Source organism: Acinonyx jubatus, chromosome A1 (assembly GCF_027475565.1).
Source record: "Acinonyx jubatus isolate Ajub_Pintada_27869175 chromosome A1, VMU_Ajub_asm_v1.0, whole genome shotgun sequence".
Taxonomy (NCBI): domain Eukaryota; kingdom Metazoa; phylum Chordata; class Mammalia; order Carnivora; family Felidae; genus Acinonyx; species Acinonyx jubatus.
The window spans coordinates 131,393,942-131,413,599 of record NC_069380.1 but is presented as its reverse complement, the minus strand read 5'-3'; the positions used below and the strand labels follow the sequence as shown (position 1 = coordinate 131,413,599).

At 35.4% G+C, this 19,658-nt stretch overlaps 1 protein-coding gene across 11 annotated transcripts in view; it reads right to left on the bottom strand.

Moving 5' to 3' along the window:
- ERBIN (erbb2 interacting protein) overlaps positions 1–19,658 on the bottom strand; it is a 127,732-nt gene that overhangs the window by 61,349 nt on the left and 46,725 nt on the right. For 10 of the 11 annotated variants that reach the window (XM_053223418.1, XM_027040879.2, XM_027040888.2 and 7 more), the window contains 3 exons: positions 19,450–19,647; positions 15,938–16,055; positions 1,529–1,607 (listed from right to left, as the gene is read on the bottom strand). In XM_053223418.1, coding sequence (XP_053079393.1) covers positions 1,529–1,607; positions 15,938–16,055; positions 19,450–19,638 — 386 coding nt within the window. In that variant the 5' untranslated portion in view covers positions 19,639–19,647. Of the gene's footprint in view, positions 1–1,149; positions 1,304–1,528; positions 1,608–15,937; positions 16,056–19,449; positions 19,648–19,658 lie in introns of those variants that run through there. The other variant, XM_027040940.2, reaches the window with a different exon arrangement.

The following is a 19,658-nucleotide window of genomic DNA, read 5'->3' as shown; positions in this document are numbered from 1 at the left end:
ACAGAATTTCAGTCTCTTACTGAATCTCTCTAAGAATGTGTCTACCCAGCACATGCTCTTAACAGATAATAGGCACCTTTTTACTTTTATGAGGGATCCTCAAACATTTCCCTTTTGTAATAATTTGTCTGTTTCAATGTTTATAATTTCATCTCTTTGTAAAAAGGAAATGAAACAGTATTTGTCTCAAGAAGATAACATGTGCATTAAAAGATCAAGTCTGAATGAGCCAAAATACAGAGAAATGTATTTAGTACATAACTATGACATCAGCAGACACTACTGAAATCTGCCTTATCTAACATCAGTCCAAAGGATTAGATAAGGAATTCCAAACCTTGACAGTTTTGACTTTTGGGGCTGGATAATTCTTTCTAGTGGGGAGGCTGTCTTCTGCACTGTAGTATGTTTAGCAGCAACCCTGGCCTTCAGCCATTAGAAGCCAGGAGCACCACCTACCCCCCACATGTTGTAAAAACCAAAATTGTCTCCAGAATTTGCTAAATGATCCTTAGGGGCAAAATCATTCCTATTTGAGAACCACTAGTTGAGACTATTTTCAATTTCAACATCAGGCCCTTAAACAATCACAAAAAGACTGCATAATTTTATAATAAGCAAATGAAAAGAAATAATTTAAAAAAGCTAAATAAAATCTTAAGGCCATCTGAGAATCTATGTATGTATTAACTTTATCTTTGTTTCCTCTGGTTTGCAAAACAAACTACAGATCTATAACTGGATGCTAGAGGAATATTTTCAGCTAAAGATGAAACATCATCTGTACATGTTTTTCCTGGATTTTAACAAGTACAAAATTCTCTTGCAGTGAGACATCCCAGAGTCTTTGACTGATCTTGTTCCTCTCCTACATTACACTCCTTCATCTACCACAGCAAATGAAGCATCACTGTTCAGAAAAACTCATTAAATACAGTACTGTAATACATGAAAGTTGGTTTTAGTGTTCGACTTAGCTATATTAAGCTATGCTCTATTCATCTTTTGTTTCACCATTCCATTTTTGCAAAATTTAACAGTTTTGGTGTCAGGAAAGCGTTCTATTTATAGCCACTACCATCATAAAAGAATATTTATGACCTCTGGTATACGGTGTAACCAATCACATGGTTTTGTTGTTGTTTTTACCTTCTTGATCTTTCACTGTCTTTTATTATTTTCAAAAGTTTTAATGTGCTGCACAGCTGATTTGCAAGTGAAGATATTCTTACATTGTGCAAATATCACTGAACAAGGAGACCTGGATTCTAGCCTCGTTTCTGATACAAACTATCTGCGAGACCTGGAACAAAACACCTGCGTTATCTGTTTGGATGTCTAATTTAATTTTGTAAAATATGGGTTTAGAAAAAATACTTAAGAGGTTTCTTTTTAATCTAACATTAAAATTTTGTACAGATTTAAGGCTGATATCAACTAATCATTAAAATATAGAAAGCAATTTTCTACTACTATCTCATAGATGTTTTATTCACAAAAGTAACTTATAACTCAACTGAGAACTTACTTGGAAATAGGGTTTACACTGGCCTCCACAATTGTCAAAACTTTACAATTTTTTATATTTTCTGGAAATTCCTGTATTCCTAGAAAATGAACAGATAATCAATAATCAAATTAAAAGGATCTTTTATAAAAGATAAAATAATAACATAAAATTACCATATACCTTGCAGATTCAAAATTTACCAACTAAGTGGGATCTAGATAAATTGACACCAACATCAATCTAACAGAACTACCTCTACAACGATTTCTCTCTTTTCTCTTCATCTTTTTTCATGTGCCTCTTTATAACTGTCAATTACTAATTTTACCTGCCTTTTTTTCCTTAAGTTCTTCTGAAAATTAGTTAATACCTTCTCTATTTGATGATGTGAAGGATACAAAATGCAGAACACTTAGCAATCTACCTATTTTTCTGCTGTACAAAGATGAATTACTTTTTTTAATGCTGGGCTCCAAATTAAGGTGGCCCCTAACATATGTATATATGTAAGGACAAAACTGAAAACAAAGTTGAAGATAGAAGAGGTTAAAAAAAAAAAAAATCTATGTTTGATATGACAGCAGATATGCCAGAAGGCAGCTGCTGAGCAAAATTTCTGTAAAATACCATACAAATGTTGTGACAAGCCAAATTACAGTAAGCTTTCTAAGCACTTACTCTTATTTTCACAAACTATCTCTGCAAAAATATATTAATAATTTGTGAATAACCCACAAACTTTAAGTAGCAATGTTGTAATCCAAACTAAAAGAATGTGAAATCTTTTTCAAATATTCGAAAAACTCTGTTTGTAAGATTCATTCCTGTAATGACACAGTATGATTATTCCACATGGTTGACACTAAAAGATCATTTAAACTTCTTTCAACTTCATCACTGTATCATTCTTTTTAAAAAAAATTTTTTAATGTTTATTTGTTTTGGAGAGAGAGACAGAGTGCGAGCAGGGTAGGAACACAGAGAAAAGGAGGCACAGAATCCGAAGCAAGCTGCAGGCTCTGAGCTTGCAACACAGAGACTGACACAGGGCTCGAACCCATGAACTGTGAGATCGTGACCCGAGCCAAAGTCAGATGCTTAACCAACTGAGCCACCCACACATCCTCGTCACTATATCATTCTAAGTAAGCAAGTTTACCACAGTGCCAAACACAGGATTTCAGGTGATGAAATATGAATGGCACAAAATCACCAACTGGCAAATAGTGCAGTAATAACTGTCCAGTCAAAATTCATATAATATTAGTGGGTAAAATATTGATGAAAAATTGGATATTAATATAGTCTCAAAGTTTCTCCAAAAAAGATACTTACTAATCATAAAAGGAATAGAGCAATTATAGTGAAGAAATCTCACAGGCACCATCCTAAACTGCTTCAAAGTTAGCATCACTAGTTACCAGCATCATCATGTGGCACCTAATCTAAGATGCACTGAGAAGATGCAGTATCATTACTCTCATATTCTTGCCAAAAATATGTAACATGAAGTTAATCATAAGCAAACATCAAACAAATCCAAATTTAGGGAAATTCCACTGTGGAACTGGCAACTAACTTTAAAACTATCAAGGTCAAAAAAGACAAAAGGAAGATTGAGAGCTACTCAGGTAAGAGACCCAAGAGTACAACAGGGAGACTGTATCAATGTCAGTATCTATCTTGTTCTAGAATATTACAAAAAGTTACCATTGGGGAAACTAGGTAACAAGTACATAGGATTACTCTATAATTCTTAGAACTGTACATGCATTTACAATTATCTCAATAAAAATTTCAATTAAAGAAATCTGGGCTCAATGATTCCTACGGGAAGGTTTTAGTACCATTGTTTTTATTACAAATTCAATTTCTCTAACAGTCAAAATAATTCATTTTCTCAATTTCAGTTTTAGGAACTTTTGCTGAAATTTATAGAGTTCATGTAAATCTCCAAATCAGCAAATATAAGCAATGATGGATATCTTATGATATTAAGGAATTACTGTTAGCTGGGTTTAAGTATGGCAATAGAGTGATTTCATCTTGACACACTTATGTACGAAAAAGGTTATCCACGATTTGCTTTCAAACAATCAGCAAAATAGGCAAAATAGGAGGTATGGATGGAGGTAGAGTAGTATTTATTTTTGAGAGAGAGAGAGACAGAGTGAGTGGTGGAGGGGCAGAGAGAGAGAGAGGGAGACACAGAATCAGAAGCTGGCTCCAGGCCCCAAGCTGTCAGCACGGAGCCCGACGCAGGGCTTGAACTCATGAACTGCGAGATCATGACCTGAACTAAAGTCAGACGCTTAACCAACCAAACCACGCAGGTGCCCCAAAATGGTACATTATTTAAGAAATAAACAGAAACTTCACAAATGAAAAATAAACTATCTAACTGAAAAATCCACAGGACAGGATTAAAAGAAGATTACACAGGGCGCCTGGTTGGCTCAGTCAATTAAGCAGTTAAGCATCTGACTTCAGCTCAGGTCACGATCTCGAGGTTTGTTGGTTCGAGCCCCGTGTTGGGCTCTGTGCTCATAACTCGGAGCCCAGAGCCTGCTTCAGATTCTTCTGTCCCCCATCTCCCACCCTCCCTCTCACGCTCTCTCAAAAATAAACATATTTTAAAAAAGAAAAAAAGACTAGACACTGTAGGAGAAAATTTCAGTGAGCCAGAAGTCATGGCAACAAAAATTAGCCAATCTGAAACACGGGAGAAAAAAAAAATGAAAAAAAAAATCAACAAAACTGAGAATACACAGACAATTTCAAACAGGCTAACATGTATTTATCTATCTTTAGAAATTTATTTACCAGCCTACCACTAAAAATACATGCTCTTTTTTTTATGTTTTTGTTAATATATTGTCAACTTGGCTAATGTAAAGTGAGCTCTTGGGTTTTGAAGGGAGAATCTTTTCTTTCTCTTTCTTTACTACTTGAATTGGACATGGCAGTTATCAATGTCACCAGATACTTCCAAACTCCTCTCCAGGGTGGCAATGCCAAGTTTCATACCACAGCATCTATACATATTCTATTTTTGTTTTAAAGTTCATTAGCTTATTTTTGAGAGAGAGAGAGAGAGAGAGAGAGAGAACACCTGTGCAAGCACAAGAGGGGAGAGGCAGAGAGAAAGAGAGGAAGAGAGAGAAGAACCGAAGCAGGCTCCATGCTACTATTGTGGAGCCTGAAGTGGGGCTCAAACTCACAAACTGCAAGATGATGACCCGAGCCAAAATCAAAAGAGTTGGGTGCTTAACCAGATAAGCCACCCAGGTGCCCCTATTTATACATATTCTTGTTGACGTCCACTATTATCTTTAAATGCCAATGTAAGGGGTTGAACCTCACCAGCAATAATATAAATTTAAATTTAAATTAAAGCTAGGTATGTTCTTGATATTTTCTAGTGATACTGAATATACTTTCTAGGTATTTTCTAATGATGCCCAATACCTTTTCATGTGTTTAGTGATCATTTTTTCTTTCTTCTTGAACACCTTGTCTACTACACATTTTTCTACTGGATTATATTTTCATTATTGACTGTAACCATTCTTTAGAAATATTAGTACAGCAAGTTTTTCTCACACATTGCCATGTGTTTTTATTTACCTATTTTGTCATATTGAAATTTCATTCCCTTACTACTATGCTTCTTATATCTTGAACGAGTTATCTTTTCTATCTCGAAGTCATAAAAATACTCTCCTACATTTTCTGTTAATCGTAACTTGTTTCTTGTACTATTAGCCTTAATTCATTTTGCAATTTATTTTAGCACATACTATGAAGAATACCTTTATTTGTTCTATTTCTCATATAAAAACATTGTTCCAGATGCACCTGGGTGGCTCAGTCATTTGAGCAACAGACTTTGGCTTGTGTCACGATTTCGTGGTTCTTGACTTGGAGCCCTGCATTGGGCTCACTGCTGGCAGCAAGGAGCTGGCTTGGGATGCTGAGTCCCCATCCCCCACTCACTCTCTCAAAAATAAACTAACATTCAAAACAAAACAAAACATTGTTCTAATGCTTACAAAATAGTTGTTTTCCTTATTCCATTGATTTCTAGAGGCACCTCTGCCATATTCCAAATTCTCTCATGGTTATGTTTCTAGACAATCTTTTCTTTTAGATCCTTCTACTGATCTATTCCATAGTTTTATGCTTTTCTTCCATTTAGATTGTACAGCCCATTTTCTGTAAAGTTCATTTCTAGATATGTGTGATAGATTGATTGCATTGATGGATTTTGCTCCCTATCTCACTCTCTACAATGTAGTGTTTCAACTTTTTCCATCAAAATATTAAGTATAATTTCCCTATTCCTGATTCTGGGCTCAGCCATGTGTTCAGCTTTGACCATAAAACATTAACAGAGTGGATGAAATCAAGGGTTTAAATAAGTTCTGGATAATTTCCACTACCTCTCAGACTCATCTTATTGCTCTGTGAGAACACGGCTGGGATCACTTGGGCTAGCCTGACGGAGGATGAGATCTATGGCAGAGTGATTCCTGTCATCCCAGCATAGGATTTCCAGCATTGCAATGTAAATGGTCCATTTTTTTTTAATACTTTTGTTATGTACGCATGTATGTTACATATGTAGGCTTCATGCCCAGCATGGAGCCCAATGTGGGGCTTGAACTCATAACCCCAAGATGAAGACCTGAGCCAAGATCAAGAGTTGGATACTTAACCAACTGAGCCACCCAGGTGCCCCAGTCTTTATCTAGTTTTGTTATCAAAGTATATTTTACCCTTATAGAGTTGTTTACTTTCCCCCATTACCCTAACCTACATGATAGTTTTTTATAAATAAGTGATTATCCAAATTCCATGAAGGTTTAGTCAAACTTGCTCTTAAAAGTAGGCTTGGTGGTTTTTCTGACTACCCAATTTAATACTGTATCCACTGGTCTTTTCAAGTTTTCTGCTTCTTGAGTTGATTCTGGAAATTTATTTATCATTTCATCTAAGTTTTAAAATTTAGTGGCTTTATACTATTCACTCTTTTTCTTTTGAGTGAAAAGTTACTTTTTAATAAAATGGTAGCAATAGGAATGTGAGAGATGTTGCTTTTGGAGGTAATGGGGGACAAGAATTTTCTTAATGGTTAAATAAAAACTTAACCCTATTTGAAGTCACAAATTGGAAATACTGATCTACAAAGCATCCCTTTTACCTAGAAATTTAACACCTCAATTATACATTTTAGTGTATGTATACAATGAATTAATAGTATCTGTGTTTCTTCTGTTACTGCTAAGAGGTTTTATTCACGTTGCTTAGATTTTCTATTCAAAGCACTTATAACTATTTAGTATATTTTACCCTTTTGCACAACAAACATTTGTTAAATCTGACTTACTACCCATAACATCCCTGTTTTTTTACACTAATTTTCTTCCTTCTTTTCTCTCATTCATTTACATACAAAATATGTAAGGAGTACCTGGGTGGTTCAGAGAGTTGGGCGTCCAACTCCTGAATTTTGGTTCAGGTTGATTTTGGCTCAGGTCCTGATCTCACAGTCCTGACATTGAGCCCCGAGTCTGGGCTCTGTACTGAGAATCTTTCTGTCCCTCTCCCTCTGCGCCTCCTGGCTTGAGCTCACTCTCTCTCTCTCTCTCTCTCAAGCAACAACAACAACAAAATATTTAAGGTTACTGAATCATGTTCTTTAGGAGTTAAATTCTTATCAGTCCTTTAAATAATGTGAGACAAATAATTTTTCTCAAGTGGTAATTCTGTTGAGGACACATTAAAAACACTTTAATAGATTAAAACAGTACCCCTTTGCTAAAATGACTTTATACTTTAAAAAACTTGGGGGTGCCTGGGTGGCTCAGTTGGTTAAGCGTCTGACTTTGGCTCAGGTCATGATCTCGTGGTTCAGTGCTAAAGTCAGCACAGAGTCCACTTCGGATCCTCGGTCTCCCTCTCTCTCTGCCCCTCCCCAACTTGCAGTGCTAGCTCTTGCTCTTGCTCTCAAAAATAAACAAACATTAAAAAAAAAAATTGACTATATGCTAACTAACTTGGATGTAAATTTAAAAAATAATATAAAAAATAAAATTTTCAAAAAAAAATTGTATGGGGGTGGCAGCAGGGTTTCCAAGGTAGATGCGGTGCTCAGGGGCCAGAAGTGGGAGACACAGAAGAAAAGGGCAAAAAAGACAAAGGGTTTGGAATATTAGGAAAAAGGTGCAATGAACATCTGTTAAAACAATTCACTCCATAAACATACATTTCATTTCTCTTCTGTAAACACCAAGGAATGCAATTACTGAGTTAATTACATGGCTCTTGATGTGGTGAATTATACGAATTCATTTTCAAATACTGAAGTAACTTTGAGTATGTGCAGAGCATCCCACTTGGGGGATACTTTTTTTTATTATTCTTATCAAATACTTATTTTTAAAATAAAACATTCCACATTTAGAGGAGTGGCAGGGGAAGGGCATTCCACAGTTTTCATTAGCACCCACTTCATTTGAAAACTTAGCTAAATATCTCATTTCTTTGGCCTTTTTAAGTCCTTAAAGTGTCATGAAACTGTCTATATAAAAGATATTATCCAAGAGCTATAATATTTTTAGTACATGATCAAGTCTACTAAGGAGAAAAAAGACCAATGAGTTTGGTATGTTTTACTGATCTAAACTTTTATGTGGAGAAAGAATAATTTCAAGAGTTCTATATTAGATTTCTATAATTTTAATATTTCATGGAAAAGTAATGTTTTTATCATCTTCCACAAATAAACATATATTTTATATTTTTAAAAATTTAAAGTACTTTATTCCATAGCTTGAGGTTTATAAAAAGTAACCAATCCTTATCTATGAAATTAGTAATTCTAAATCATCTTCAGCTTTCAGATACATAGTAATAATTTTTCCATAAACAATTACTTTTGAAATACTTTTGAATTACTTTTGAAATACTTTTCTACTTGTATAAATTGCTAGCACTGTATTTACTATGACTTCAATCCCTACAGGTTCCAAATCTGTATCTCTGGTACCCTGCCCTCTCCTTAACTTCAAAAAAGAATTTTCAAATGCCTTTTACATACTGCTTAGGTATCTCAAACAAAACATGGGGCACACTGAAATTACCTATACTTTGTATTATTCAGCAAATATGTACCAACTGCACACAGTGTAAGACACTATGCTAAAGACTGTAGATACCAAGACAAGGTCCCTTTTCTTGAGAAGCTAAAACTGAGCCAAAAAAAAAAAAAAAGTTTTCACCCCACCAGTTTATTTCCTTCCTCAGGAGTCTTCCTTCACAGGATCTTTTGCACCTTTCCTCTCTTCTTCTAGGTCTCTTAATGTTGGGTTACCTCCCAGGGCTCATTCTTTGGGTTTCTTGTCTTTCACACACAAGGCCTTGGCTACTATTTCTAATCTCCAGCTGTATATACCATCTCTATGCTGACAACTCCCATATGTGAAGAGCTAGCACAGTTCCCTCTTGACTGAGAACTCCTGACCCCTGTGAATAACTAGGTAGCTTATTTCAAATAAAACGTGTCCAAAAATGACCTGATTTTTTCCACTAAAAACTGCAACTCCCACAGATGACCCTTTTTCGACTGTCAGCACCTCTATCCTTCCACTTGCATAGATCAATACCACTGAGGTCATCTTTACCTCTTATCTTGGGTTCCACATGCAACCCATCTTAAAATCTTGTCGACTCAACCTTCAAGACATCTAGAGTCTGTCCACATTTCACTGCTTCTATCACTATCATCAGAGATAACATCCCAACTGGTTACTTTTCACCCTTGTACCCACAATGTTTCTACACATGACCAGCATAAATCTTTAAAATACAAATCAGATCGTGCTCTGATTGATCTGCTCAAAGCTTTCCAAATGATTCCATATCATTGAGAGTAAATGTCAAAGAACATACTATTACCTACAAGGCTCTCACTCTCTGACCACTACTCTTCTCGCTCTCCCATCTTGCTTACTATCTTTTAGTTACCCTGGCCTTCTGTTTCCCATACATATTATGGACACTTGCACCTTACAAACTTTACACTGGCTGTTCCCTTTCTGGTACTTCTTACCTTAGATACCTACATGGCTAACTTCTCAAGTCCTTGCTCATGTCACTGTCTCAAGGAGGCCTACTCTCAAAGCTTATGTTAGCCAGTCTTCAAAGATGGCTCATTTTATCCTTAAAGTATGCAGAACCTGAATTTTATCATGAGTTACTTCTTAATTCTCTAACAATTTCAAATATCTGTTCCTTTTTCATTTCCAGTTGAATACTGCTCCTTGTCATATACCCTTTTTATAAGAATTTGACTCTGTTGCTCAAACTTAGTAAATGGAAAACACTAGATTAGATGTTACAAAATGTGGCTGTCCTCTTTATCTTACTATTGCTTCGTTACAGAAGAACTCTTTCTCTACTGCTGGGACAGAGCATATACCTCCTGTCATCTAGGAGCTGGCCTGGTACTATGAGCTAGTCCTGTGTCTTACTATGAACCATCTACTTGGCATTCAAAGAGAGGTCTTGGTATTCTCTTGTTAAACTAAGTAATTTCAAAGAGTATCAACATCAGACCAGGCCACTCTATGACCATGAAAGATCAAGACAACAGCAAATTTGTACAGTTAACCTTCAAACAACATGGGTTTGAATGGTGCAGGTCCACTTATACAAGGATGTTTCTTACAGTACTGTAAATGTGTTTTCTCTTATGACTTTCTTAATAACATTTTTCCACTAACTTTATTGTAATAATACATTATATAAGACATATACAAAATATGTTGTATGTTATGTTTATTATACATACATAATATATGTTAGGGGTAAGGCTTCTTGTCAACAGTAGACTACTAGCATAGTTAAGTTTGAGGGGAACCAAAAGTTATACACACATTTTCAACAGTGTACAGGGTTGGTGCTCCTAACTCCTACATCGTTCAAGGGTCAACCATCATCATGTCTGAACAAACACAATCAAATGTAATTACATCTGAACAAATATGAACATCGTCCAAAACACAAAATATCAAACAAACCCTTCTCCCAACTGTTGAGTGACTGCTGTTTCTTTACCAATTACAATTTTAGCCTTGCTATAATATGCCCTCCCTAACAGGTAAGATTTATTCTAATTCCCAATTATAGAGCTACCTCTACTTCTTGAAAGCATTGTGTCCAGAGTAAAACCTCATATTCTAAACCCTCCCCCAAATCACCAAACAAAAGCTCAAATCCTGTAATAAGTCTTTATTTTTAATACCTTGAGACACCGCTTAGATTCCCACAGTATGGGTTTTTACTCACTGCATCAAGTAATAAACCCAAACTGTTCAACCACAGGTGAGTTTCTGGTGATCTCTGCTGAAAGGGCATCAATATTCCAATGTCCTAATTACAGAATATAAGTTAATAGTGGCTCCTAAATGTTACTGCACTTGAAATGCTATGGTAATAAATAGCACAGAATATAATAGGGAGTTCCATCCAAAACAGTCAAAACCAGGAACTGCAGACTCAAATAATTATACCGATCAAGGAATAATAGATGTATGATTTGACAAGGTATATAACATGAGTGATAAGGCCCATGGTAAGGCACAGTGAGTGCACCCCCAGTTACAGTCTACATCATTAACATACTTGGCAATGACAAGTGATCACTGGTCTAAATATTTTTAAGTTCCAGGTTAGTTTAACACATGGTTTTTCTTCTTTTTTTATCTTAAAATGACTTCCCAAGACATCTGTAATTTTCCTCATCATCAATTTAACTTCTCTGAACTTAAAGTGAAGAGCCTTTGCCAGCAGTTGGTCCCCAATCATATTTTCTCAGGTTCATGAACTGCTTTCTGTTTTCACCATGAACTTTCAATTCATTCTTCCTGGGCTTTTGGACTCAATTAAAAAGAAAGGCCTTATTTAACCTCTCTAGCATTCCCGTATCAGAAAGATCTGAACTACTCTTTCTGGTTTCTCTGGTTTTCTTACAATTTTCTGGCTTTCTATTCCATGTGCTCAAACAGATGAATTAACAAGTAGGCAGTCTTCATTTCTTTTATCTCCCCTTCCCAACCAGCATCCCCAATCAATTACTCTGGCAGAATATTTTAATCATCATCACCATTAGTCTTCTCAAGAAGGAAAGGCCATTTGAACACAAGAGATAAGAACTTCTCGAACACTAGTTGCTGTTTGCAATGACTTGGGATAGCAGCTTGGTGAGCTTTTTCTTTCTTTAAAAAGCTAACAATAAACCAAAACTTTAGTCATAAAAGGAAGATTCATAAAGTCATATGACTTTACTCATAAAAAGAACACTCACAAGATGATGGAATTGTATAAAACAGGTTTTCAATATAAGCAGCAAGAAACGGCTGAAAAAAAGAAAGGGGGGGGTGCCTGGGTGGCTCACTTGGTTGAACATCCAATTTCAGCTTAGGTCATGATCTAGCAGTTTGTGGGATCAGGCCCCGTGTCAGGCTCTGCACTGACAGCGTGGAGCCTGCATGGGATTCTCTCTTGTTCTCTCTGCCCCTCCCTGTTTCTCTCAAAATAAATAAATAAACATTAAAAGAGAGAGAGAGAGAGAAAGAGAAAGACTACAGTCCAATGGGTTGCCATAACTCAAACACATTACTTTTAAAAGTTGCACAAAAGTCTAAAACACTGATTTAAGGGGCACCTGGGTGGCTCAGTCCATTAAGTGTCCAACTCTGGCTCATGTCATGATCCCACGGTTTGTGAGTTTGAGCCCTGTGTTGGGCTCTGTGCTGACAGCTCAGAGCCTGGAGCTTCTTCAGATTCTGTGTCTCCCTCTCTTCCTGACCCTCCCCCACTCATGATCTGTCTGTCTCTCTCAAAAATAAATAATAAAAAAACATTTTAAAATAACATAAAATAAAATAGGATTAAATTAAATTAAATTATATTAAGTTAAATTAAATATTGATTTGGGGCGCCTGGGTGGCTCAGTCGGTTAAGCGGCCGACTTCGGCTCAGGTCATGATCTCACGGTCCATGGGTTCGAGCCCCGCGTCGGGCTCTGTGCTGACAGCTCAGAGCCTGGAGCCTGTTTCAGATTCTGTGTCTCCCTCTCTCTGACCCTCCCCCGTTCATGCTCTGTCTCTCTCTGTCTCAAAAATAAATAAATGTTAAAAAAAAAAATTTTTTTTTAATTAAATATTGATTTAAGGACTCTGCACGACCATAATCACACCATTCTCAATTCAGAGTAATAAACCTGGGGTTAATGCATTTTCAGAAGGTATATGTTCATTATTGAGCCAAGTAATATTTTTTTTTAAATTTTTTTAACATTTATTTAATTTTGAGTGAGAGAGCAGGGGAGGGGCAGAGAGACAGGGAGACACAGAATCCAAGCAGGTTCAGGCTCTGTGCTGATAGCTCAGCACGTGGGGCTTGAGCCCAGAGACCACATGAGCATGATCTGAGCCTAAGTCAGACGCTTAACCAACTGAGTCACACAGGTGCCCCAAACCAACTATATTTTCATACCATGATTGTGGCATCAATTTACCAGCCTTTCCCAGGTGCATACAATTGTGTTAGTAATAGTCAGGTCTCTTTCCTTATACCTTAACATCTCCCATTTAAAAAGATCAAAAAGTAGAAAACATAGCCCTTAAGGATGGAGGTTACATTTAATGACTTCTACTGTCACAATTCTAGAATACTATGGACTGACTTAACTATCAGCATATGGAGAACTACAAAGGCAATGGATTAAGTTCATTTACTTTGAAATTTATCAGCCAATACTTGTCATTCTACTAAGCACCAGGAATTGAAACTAATTTCAAACTGCCCTTAAAGAGAAGTTTCAAGCTGAGGAAATCTATTTAACCTAAATATAACCATGATGGGAAAAGTCACACAAATTAAAAACCAACTGACCTAAACTCTTCAAAATGGCAACATCATGAAAAACACAAAAAGATGGGCAAACTATTCCTGATTTTAAAAGATCAAAGAGACACAACTGAACGCTATGTGATCTTTAACTTTGGAGGTGGGGGAGGAAATAGCTAAAAGGGGCATTTTTAGGCAAGAGGGAAAATGTAATGTCAAATTTCTTGAAAGTGATAATGATATTATGCTTATATGTAAGGATTTCCAAGTTCTTGAGAAATGCTACTTCCAGTATTTAATGGTAAAGTTCATGTCTGCAACCTAAAATGTTAAGTTTACTAAAAAGAAATTTTATATAAGCAACAATATATCTTTTCCTTGAACATTAAATTCAAAAATTCGTATTTTTAAAAAAGAAAGAAAGCAAATATGGCAAAATGCTAATGGTGGGTGAAACCATGAGCGTTCTGTCAATTCTTACGTAGGCTTTTATTTTGACTACGAAATTTTTGAAATAAATTGAAGAAAAACAGGATATAAATGAATCCAATCTAAAGGAAAAATTCTAAATTTTTATCTAAAACAGATTTTTTCGAGGCACCTGGGTGGCTCAGCCAGTTGAGTGTCCGACTTCGGCTCAGGTCATGATCTCACAGCTCATGAGTTTGAGGCCTGCGTCGGGCTCTGTGCTGACAGCTCAGAGCCTGGAGCCTGCTTTGGATTCTGTGTCTCCCTCTCTCTCTGCCCCTAACCCACTCACATCCTGTCTCTGTCTCTCTCAAAAATAAATAAACATTTAAAAAAAAAATTTTTTTTTAAACACAGATTTTTTTTCATATAACAGAAAAATTTAACCATAAAGTTAAATGATTCAATAACAATCTTAAAAATTAAAACTTTTTTATGTGGATCATGAGAAACTTAACAGAAACCCATGGGGGAGGGGAAGGAAAAAAAAAAAAGAGGTTAGAGTGGGAGAGAGAGCCAAAGCATAAGAGACTCTTAAAAACTGAGAACTGAGAATTGATGGGGGGGTGGGAGGGAGGGGAGGGTGGGTGATGGGTATTGAAGAGAGCATTTTTTGGGATGAGCACTGGGTGTTGTATGGAAACCAATTTGACAATAAATTTCATTAAAAAAAATTAAATAAAAAAAATTAAAACTTTTAAACTTAAAATTTATTGGCTATTGACAATTGAAACCCAGTAGAGCACTAACCACTGTAACCTGAACCTGAATCTAGAGTGAATATGGACATATTATACCTCCTTAAAAAGGATTTAATCCTTAAATAGGTATAGATTTGATGATTTTCCTATAAAATATACAATTTTTGATATGGAATGCCCACAACTAAGATAATTAGGGCTTAGCATATCAAGGCATGCAGTAAATGTATTTATTGACTTTTAAGTTTTTTTTTTTATGGCAATGGGTGGACACCATTGTTAATTAATTCCAAGTTAACTGTTAATTGTGAAAAGAGGATGATCTTTTCAATCGGTCCTAATGTGGTTTTCATAATGAGTCCTAAAACGTGGAATTGATATGTTGGAAAGATTACTCCTGGATATTCATATCATCAAGACAAAAAGTAACTCTGCAACCAAGAGCTATGGAATAGGATTGCTAGGCATTTACTGGTGCTACTGCACTAACTTTTGGACCTCGTTTATAAAGATTTTCTCCAAATGTTACAAAGAATTATATGAATATGACTTGGTATTTAGTGTTCGTTGAAGTCTTATCTTTTGACAGACCATTTAACATTTACTGTCTTGTGATTTGTTTTTGTAATTATGTAATAAATACATGCTCATTCTAAAATTTTCAAGTATCTACTTGTCTCTCTCAGACAAGATAAGCACTTAACATTTTGGAATGTATTTTCCCCGATGTTTTCAGTCTATATCAAACTAAACATACTAAACCAAAACTGTATGCAGCAGGAGAACAGTCACCATGTCCTTTTATTTCTCATCATTAAATGTAATCCTAGGTCCTAATAAAGTACTTGGCAAAAACTGGTCTCTCAATAAAGATTTAAAGATGTTCAATTCATTTCTAATGTTGCACAACATTTTTTTAAACAGTTAAGACTATACCGTAAATATTTCATGTCCGTATTGATAGAGCTACATTAGATTTCACTCTATGACTGTACCAAACAGTGTCATGAACAATGAACACTACAGTTGTTAGTAGTTTCTCATCATTACAAACAAAAGGACAGTGAATATTTATAAATATATAAAGGTAAAGATATATAAATATGTACATGCATGTATCCATAACATTTTAATTAAAAGGTCATTTAAAATTTTTTACATTTATTCTCCATAGTGCTTTAAGCTATCATATATGTAAGTTATATATATATATATATATATATATATAGAAGCTAATACAATAATACTTTTAAATTTTATATTTTTGTTTGTTAACACACAATAGAAATCTTAACAAAATAACGTGTTCCCACTTAAGTCGGGGGGGGGGGGGGAATCTTACCATTCTTGCTGACATCCAGTTCCCTGAGATTAATGAGATTTGCAATAGATGCTGGTAATGTTGTTAAATCATTGTCTGGCAAACTCAGTTTATGTAGAGACTGACAGTTAAAAAGTTGCTATTGAAACAAGGAAAGAAAAGTTTTTGATTATTTAAGTTTCCTTAAATATTTTATTAACATTTATACAAAAAAATATTAGTGTAACTAAAACTGAATGAATTGTATCTACATAAATACCAAGAAAGATCTCTAATTGTTTCCTGCTATTATAGATTTGAACACAACTGAACTACTCAATCATTTACATATTCACACTTCAGCCCTAAGCAAAATGCACTTAATAAGAACACTTATATGGCTGTATTCTTGGTTAAAGTAGTAAAGAATAAGTGGCTATTAAATAAGCTAAAGTTTGAAACTTGTATTTCAAACATCCTTATTCCAAAACGAAAGTTTATAAAAATTAAATTCAAATAAGTACAATGGATTTAAAATGATTCAAAATAGGGGCACTTGCGTGGTTCAGTCGGTTAAGCACCTAACTTTTGATTTCAGCTCAGGTTATGATTTCATGGTTTGTGAGATCGAGCCCCAAGTTGGGCCCTGTGCTGAGAGCATGGAGCCTGCTTGGAATTCTCTTTCCCTGTCTCATAAAAACAAAAACAAACAAACAAAGCTAAAAAACAAAAACACAGTTCTGATTTGGGAAAACAAAAAAATAAGGGAACAAATATCCTATTACGCTAAAATCACAATACATTAAAATACAATATATTTATTTAAATAAAATATATTTTAAATAAAATATATTCAACCAGAAGTGTAGGTAAATGGGTCACTTCTAACTTCCATACCAAAAAACTACAGACTATACGGAGCACAGAGAATTTTTAGGGCAATGAAAATACTCTGTATGATACCACAATCATGGAAACATTTCATTATACATTTGTCCAAACCCATAAATGTACAACTACACTGCAAACTATGGACTGTGGGTGATTATAATTTTTCAACATAGGTTCATCAATTTTAATGTAAGCACCACTCTGCTAGAGTATGTTGACAATGGTGGAGGCTATGCATGTGTGGGAACAGTGTAGGTATATGAGAAATCTCGATTTTGCTGTGAACCTACAACTGTTCTTAAAATGTTAAAGTGTTTAGAAAAACAAACAAAAAACTGTTAATCAGGATGGCACTGAATAAGCCCTATTTGAGAAGAGCATTCTTCTAAAAATGGTAAGTTATGCTTAAGTGGTTTAGTTATTTGCACTTTCACAGCAAGCCTCTCTTTTCCCCTCAATCCTCAGACTGAGACCCTACTAGTACTTATTACAGAAAGAGACTACTCTTAGACTTTCAAGTTTTCCAAAATAACAAAAGGAAGATAAATTATTTTCTAAAGAGCTATATAAGGAAAAAATAATTTGCAAAGCACCTTATTACAACCTAGGGAAGTAATTTATAAACATACAACTGCAATCTTTAATATTTTATCCTTAGCCATACACAGATTTCTTTAGAAGACAAGCTTGGATGGCACTAGCTTTCAAAATATTTTACTAGTGGCCAGTGAAAGAAAAGCCTTTTTCAAAGGACTACCATCCAGTATGCACACACAGAGACATTTAACACAAATATTTCATGCAACAATGGACACATGCAACACACTCTACTTTCTATTCTATTTCAAGTTAGGGTTGCCAGATGAAATTCGAACTTCTGGAAATAATGAATAATTTTTAGAAGTATGCCCCATTTATTGCATAAAACACTTAATTAAAAAATTATTCACCATTCATCTAAAAATTATAATTTCAGGGGTGCCTGGGTGGCTCAGTGTCCGACTTCAGCTCAGGTCATGATCTCATGGTTTGTGGGTTGGAGCCCTGTGTCGGGCTCTGGGCTGACGGCTCAAAGTCTGGAGCCTGCTTCAGATTCTGCGTCTCCCTCTCTCTCTGCCCCTCCCCCCACTCATGATCTGTCTCTCTCTGCCTCTCAAAAATAAAGAAACGTAATAAAAAAAAATTATAATTTCACTGGGTGTCTTCTATTTTTATCTTCTAAATCTGCCAGTGCAAATCATAGTTTGCTTTTTGGAAATGCCACACATATTTATGAACCATCAGTGCCTCTCTACACAGTTGTGATAAACACTACTGTTTGGGTAATAAAACATTCTAACAATTAAATCTATTGCAGTTTTTCCATAATAAAAAACTGAGTTGAGAATGAAGAGGGATTAGGATTTAAGGGAAAACAAGTAGCCACTGAAAAATTTTGATAATGTGAGAGGATAGATGTTTCATGGCAACAAACCAACTTTCTCCCTCTAGTTATTCTTACATTTCAGAAAAGTTAAGTTCTCGGGCACCTGGGTGGCTGAGTTGGCTATACATCCGACTTTTTCTTTTTTTTTTAAATATAAGTTAGTTAACATAGAGTGTAATAATGGCTTCTGGAGTAGAATTTAATGATTCGTCACTTACATACAACCCCCAGTGCTCATCCCAACAAATGTCCTCCTTAACCCCATCACCCATTTAGCCCATCCCCCCATCCAATACCCCGCAAGCAACCCTCAGTTTGTTCTCTGTATTTAAGAGTCTCTTATGGTTTGCCTCCCTCTCTGTTTTTATCTTATTTTTCCTTCCATTTATTTCAGATCAGGTCATGATCTCTGTTTGTGAGATTCGCTTGTGCTGACAGTATGAAGCCTGTTTGGGATTCTCTCTCTTCCTTCCCTTCCCCACCCCATTCATGTTTTCCTCGCAAAATAAATAAACTTAAAAAAAAAAATTAAGTCGCAAAAGGAATAATACGTCTAAAAAACTGTTTAATAACAAAAAAATATTATATGACAACCAAAAGGACAATTTATTCTCAATCGCAATAGTATAGACCAAAGTCTGATAAAAACTACAAAAAGAAAACATTAATTTTAATGATTTGTCCAGCTAAATCTACTGGCTGCCAAAACTGTATAGTCTTACTCTATCTCGCTGGCTATAAAAAACTGAAATTAAACAGAAAATTTTAATTATTTACTTAAATATTCAATCAACTGGCTTGAAGACACAAAGTTTAAAATTCTATTTTACAAAATTCTTAATTGTGTTGCATACCCTAAGATAAAATTAAACCAGAAAAAAAGATAAGAAACAAAGAAAACAATGGAAACACATATATATTGGCAGCATTATGGCAACACTGGGAATATTATATCTCTATGCATAAAAATAACCACAGGCAATTCTTTTTTTTAAATTTTTTTTTAATGTTTATTTTTGAGAGAGAGACAGAGTGCGAGTAGGGGAGGGGCAGAGAGAGGAGACACAGAATCTGAAGCAGGCTCCAGGCTTTGAGCTGTCAGCACACAGAGCCGGTTGTGGGGCTTGAAGCCAGGAACTGTGAGATCATGATCTGAGCTGAAGTCATGCACTTGACCAACTGAGCCACCCAGGCACCCCAAACCAAAGGTAATTCTTAAAAGATAGTATTAACATACCTTTGGAAGCTCTTCAATCTGATTAGCATCTAAATAGAGTTCCTCCAGAGTTTTCTCAAAAGTAAAAATCTCTTTGGGAACCTGTTCCAAACTGCAATGAGAATAATCAAGGGTAGTTACAGTCTCCTCTTCCCCTCGTAGACACCGACATGGTACCAACCGCACAAACAAACTTCGTTTTGTAGTCATTTTTAGACACTGCAATATTC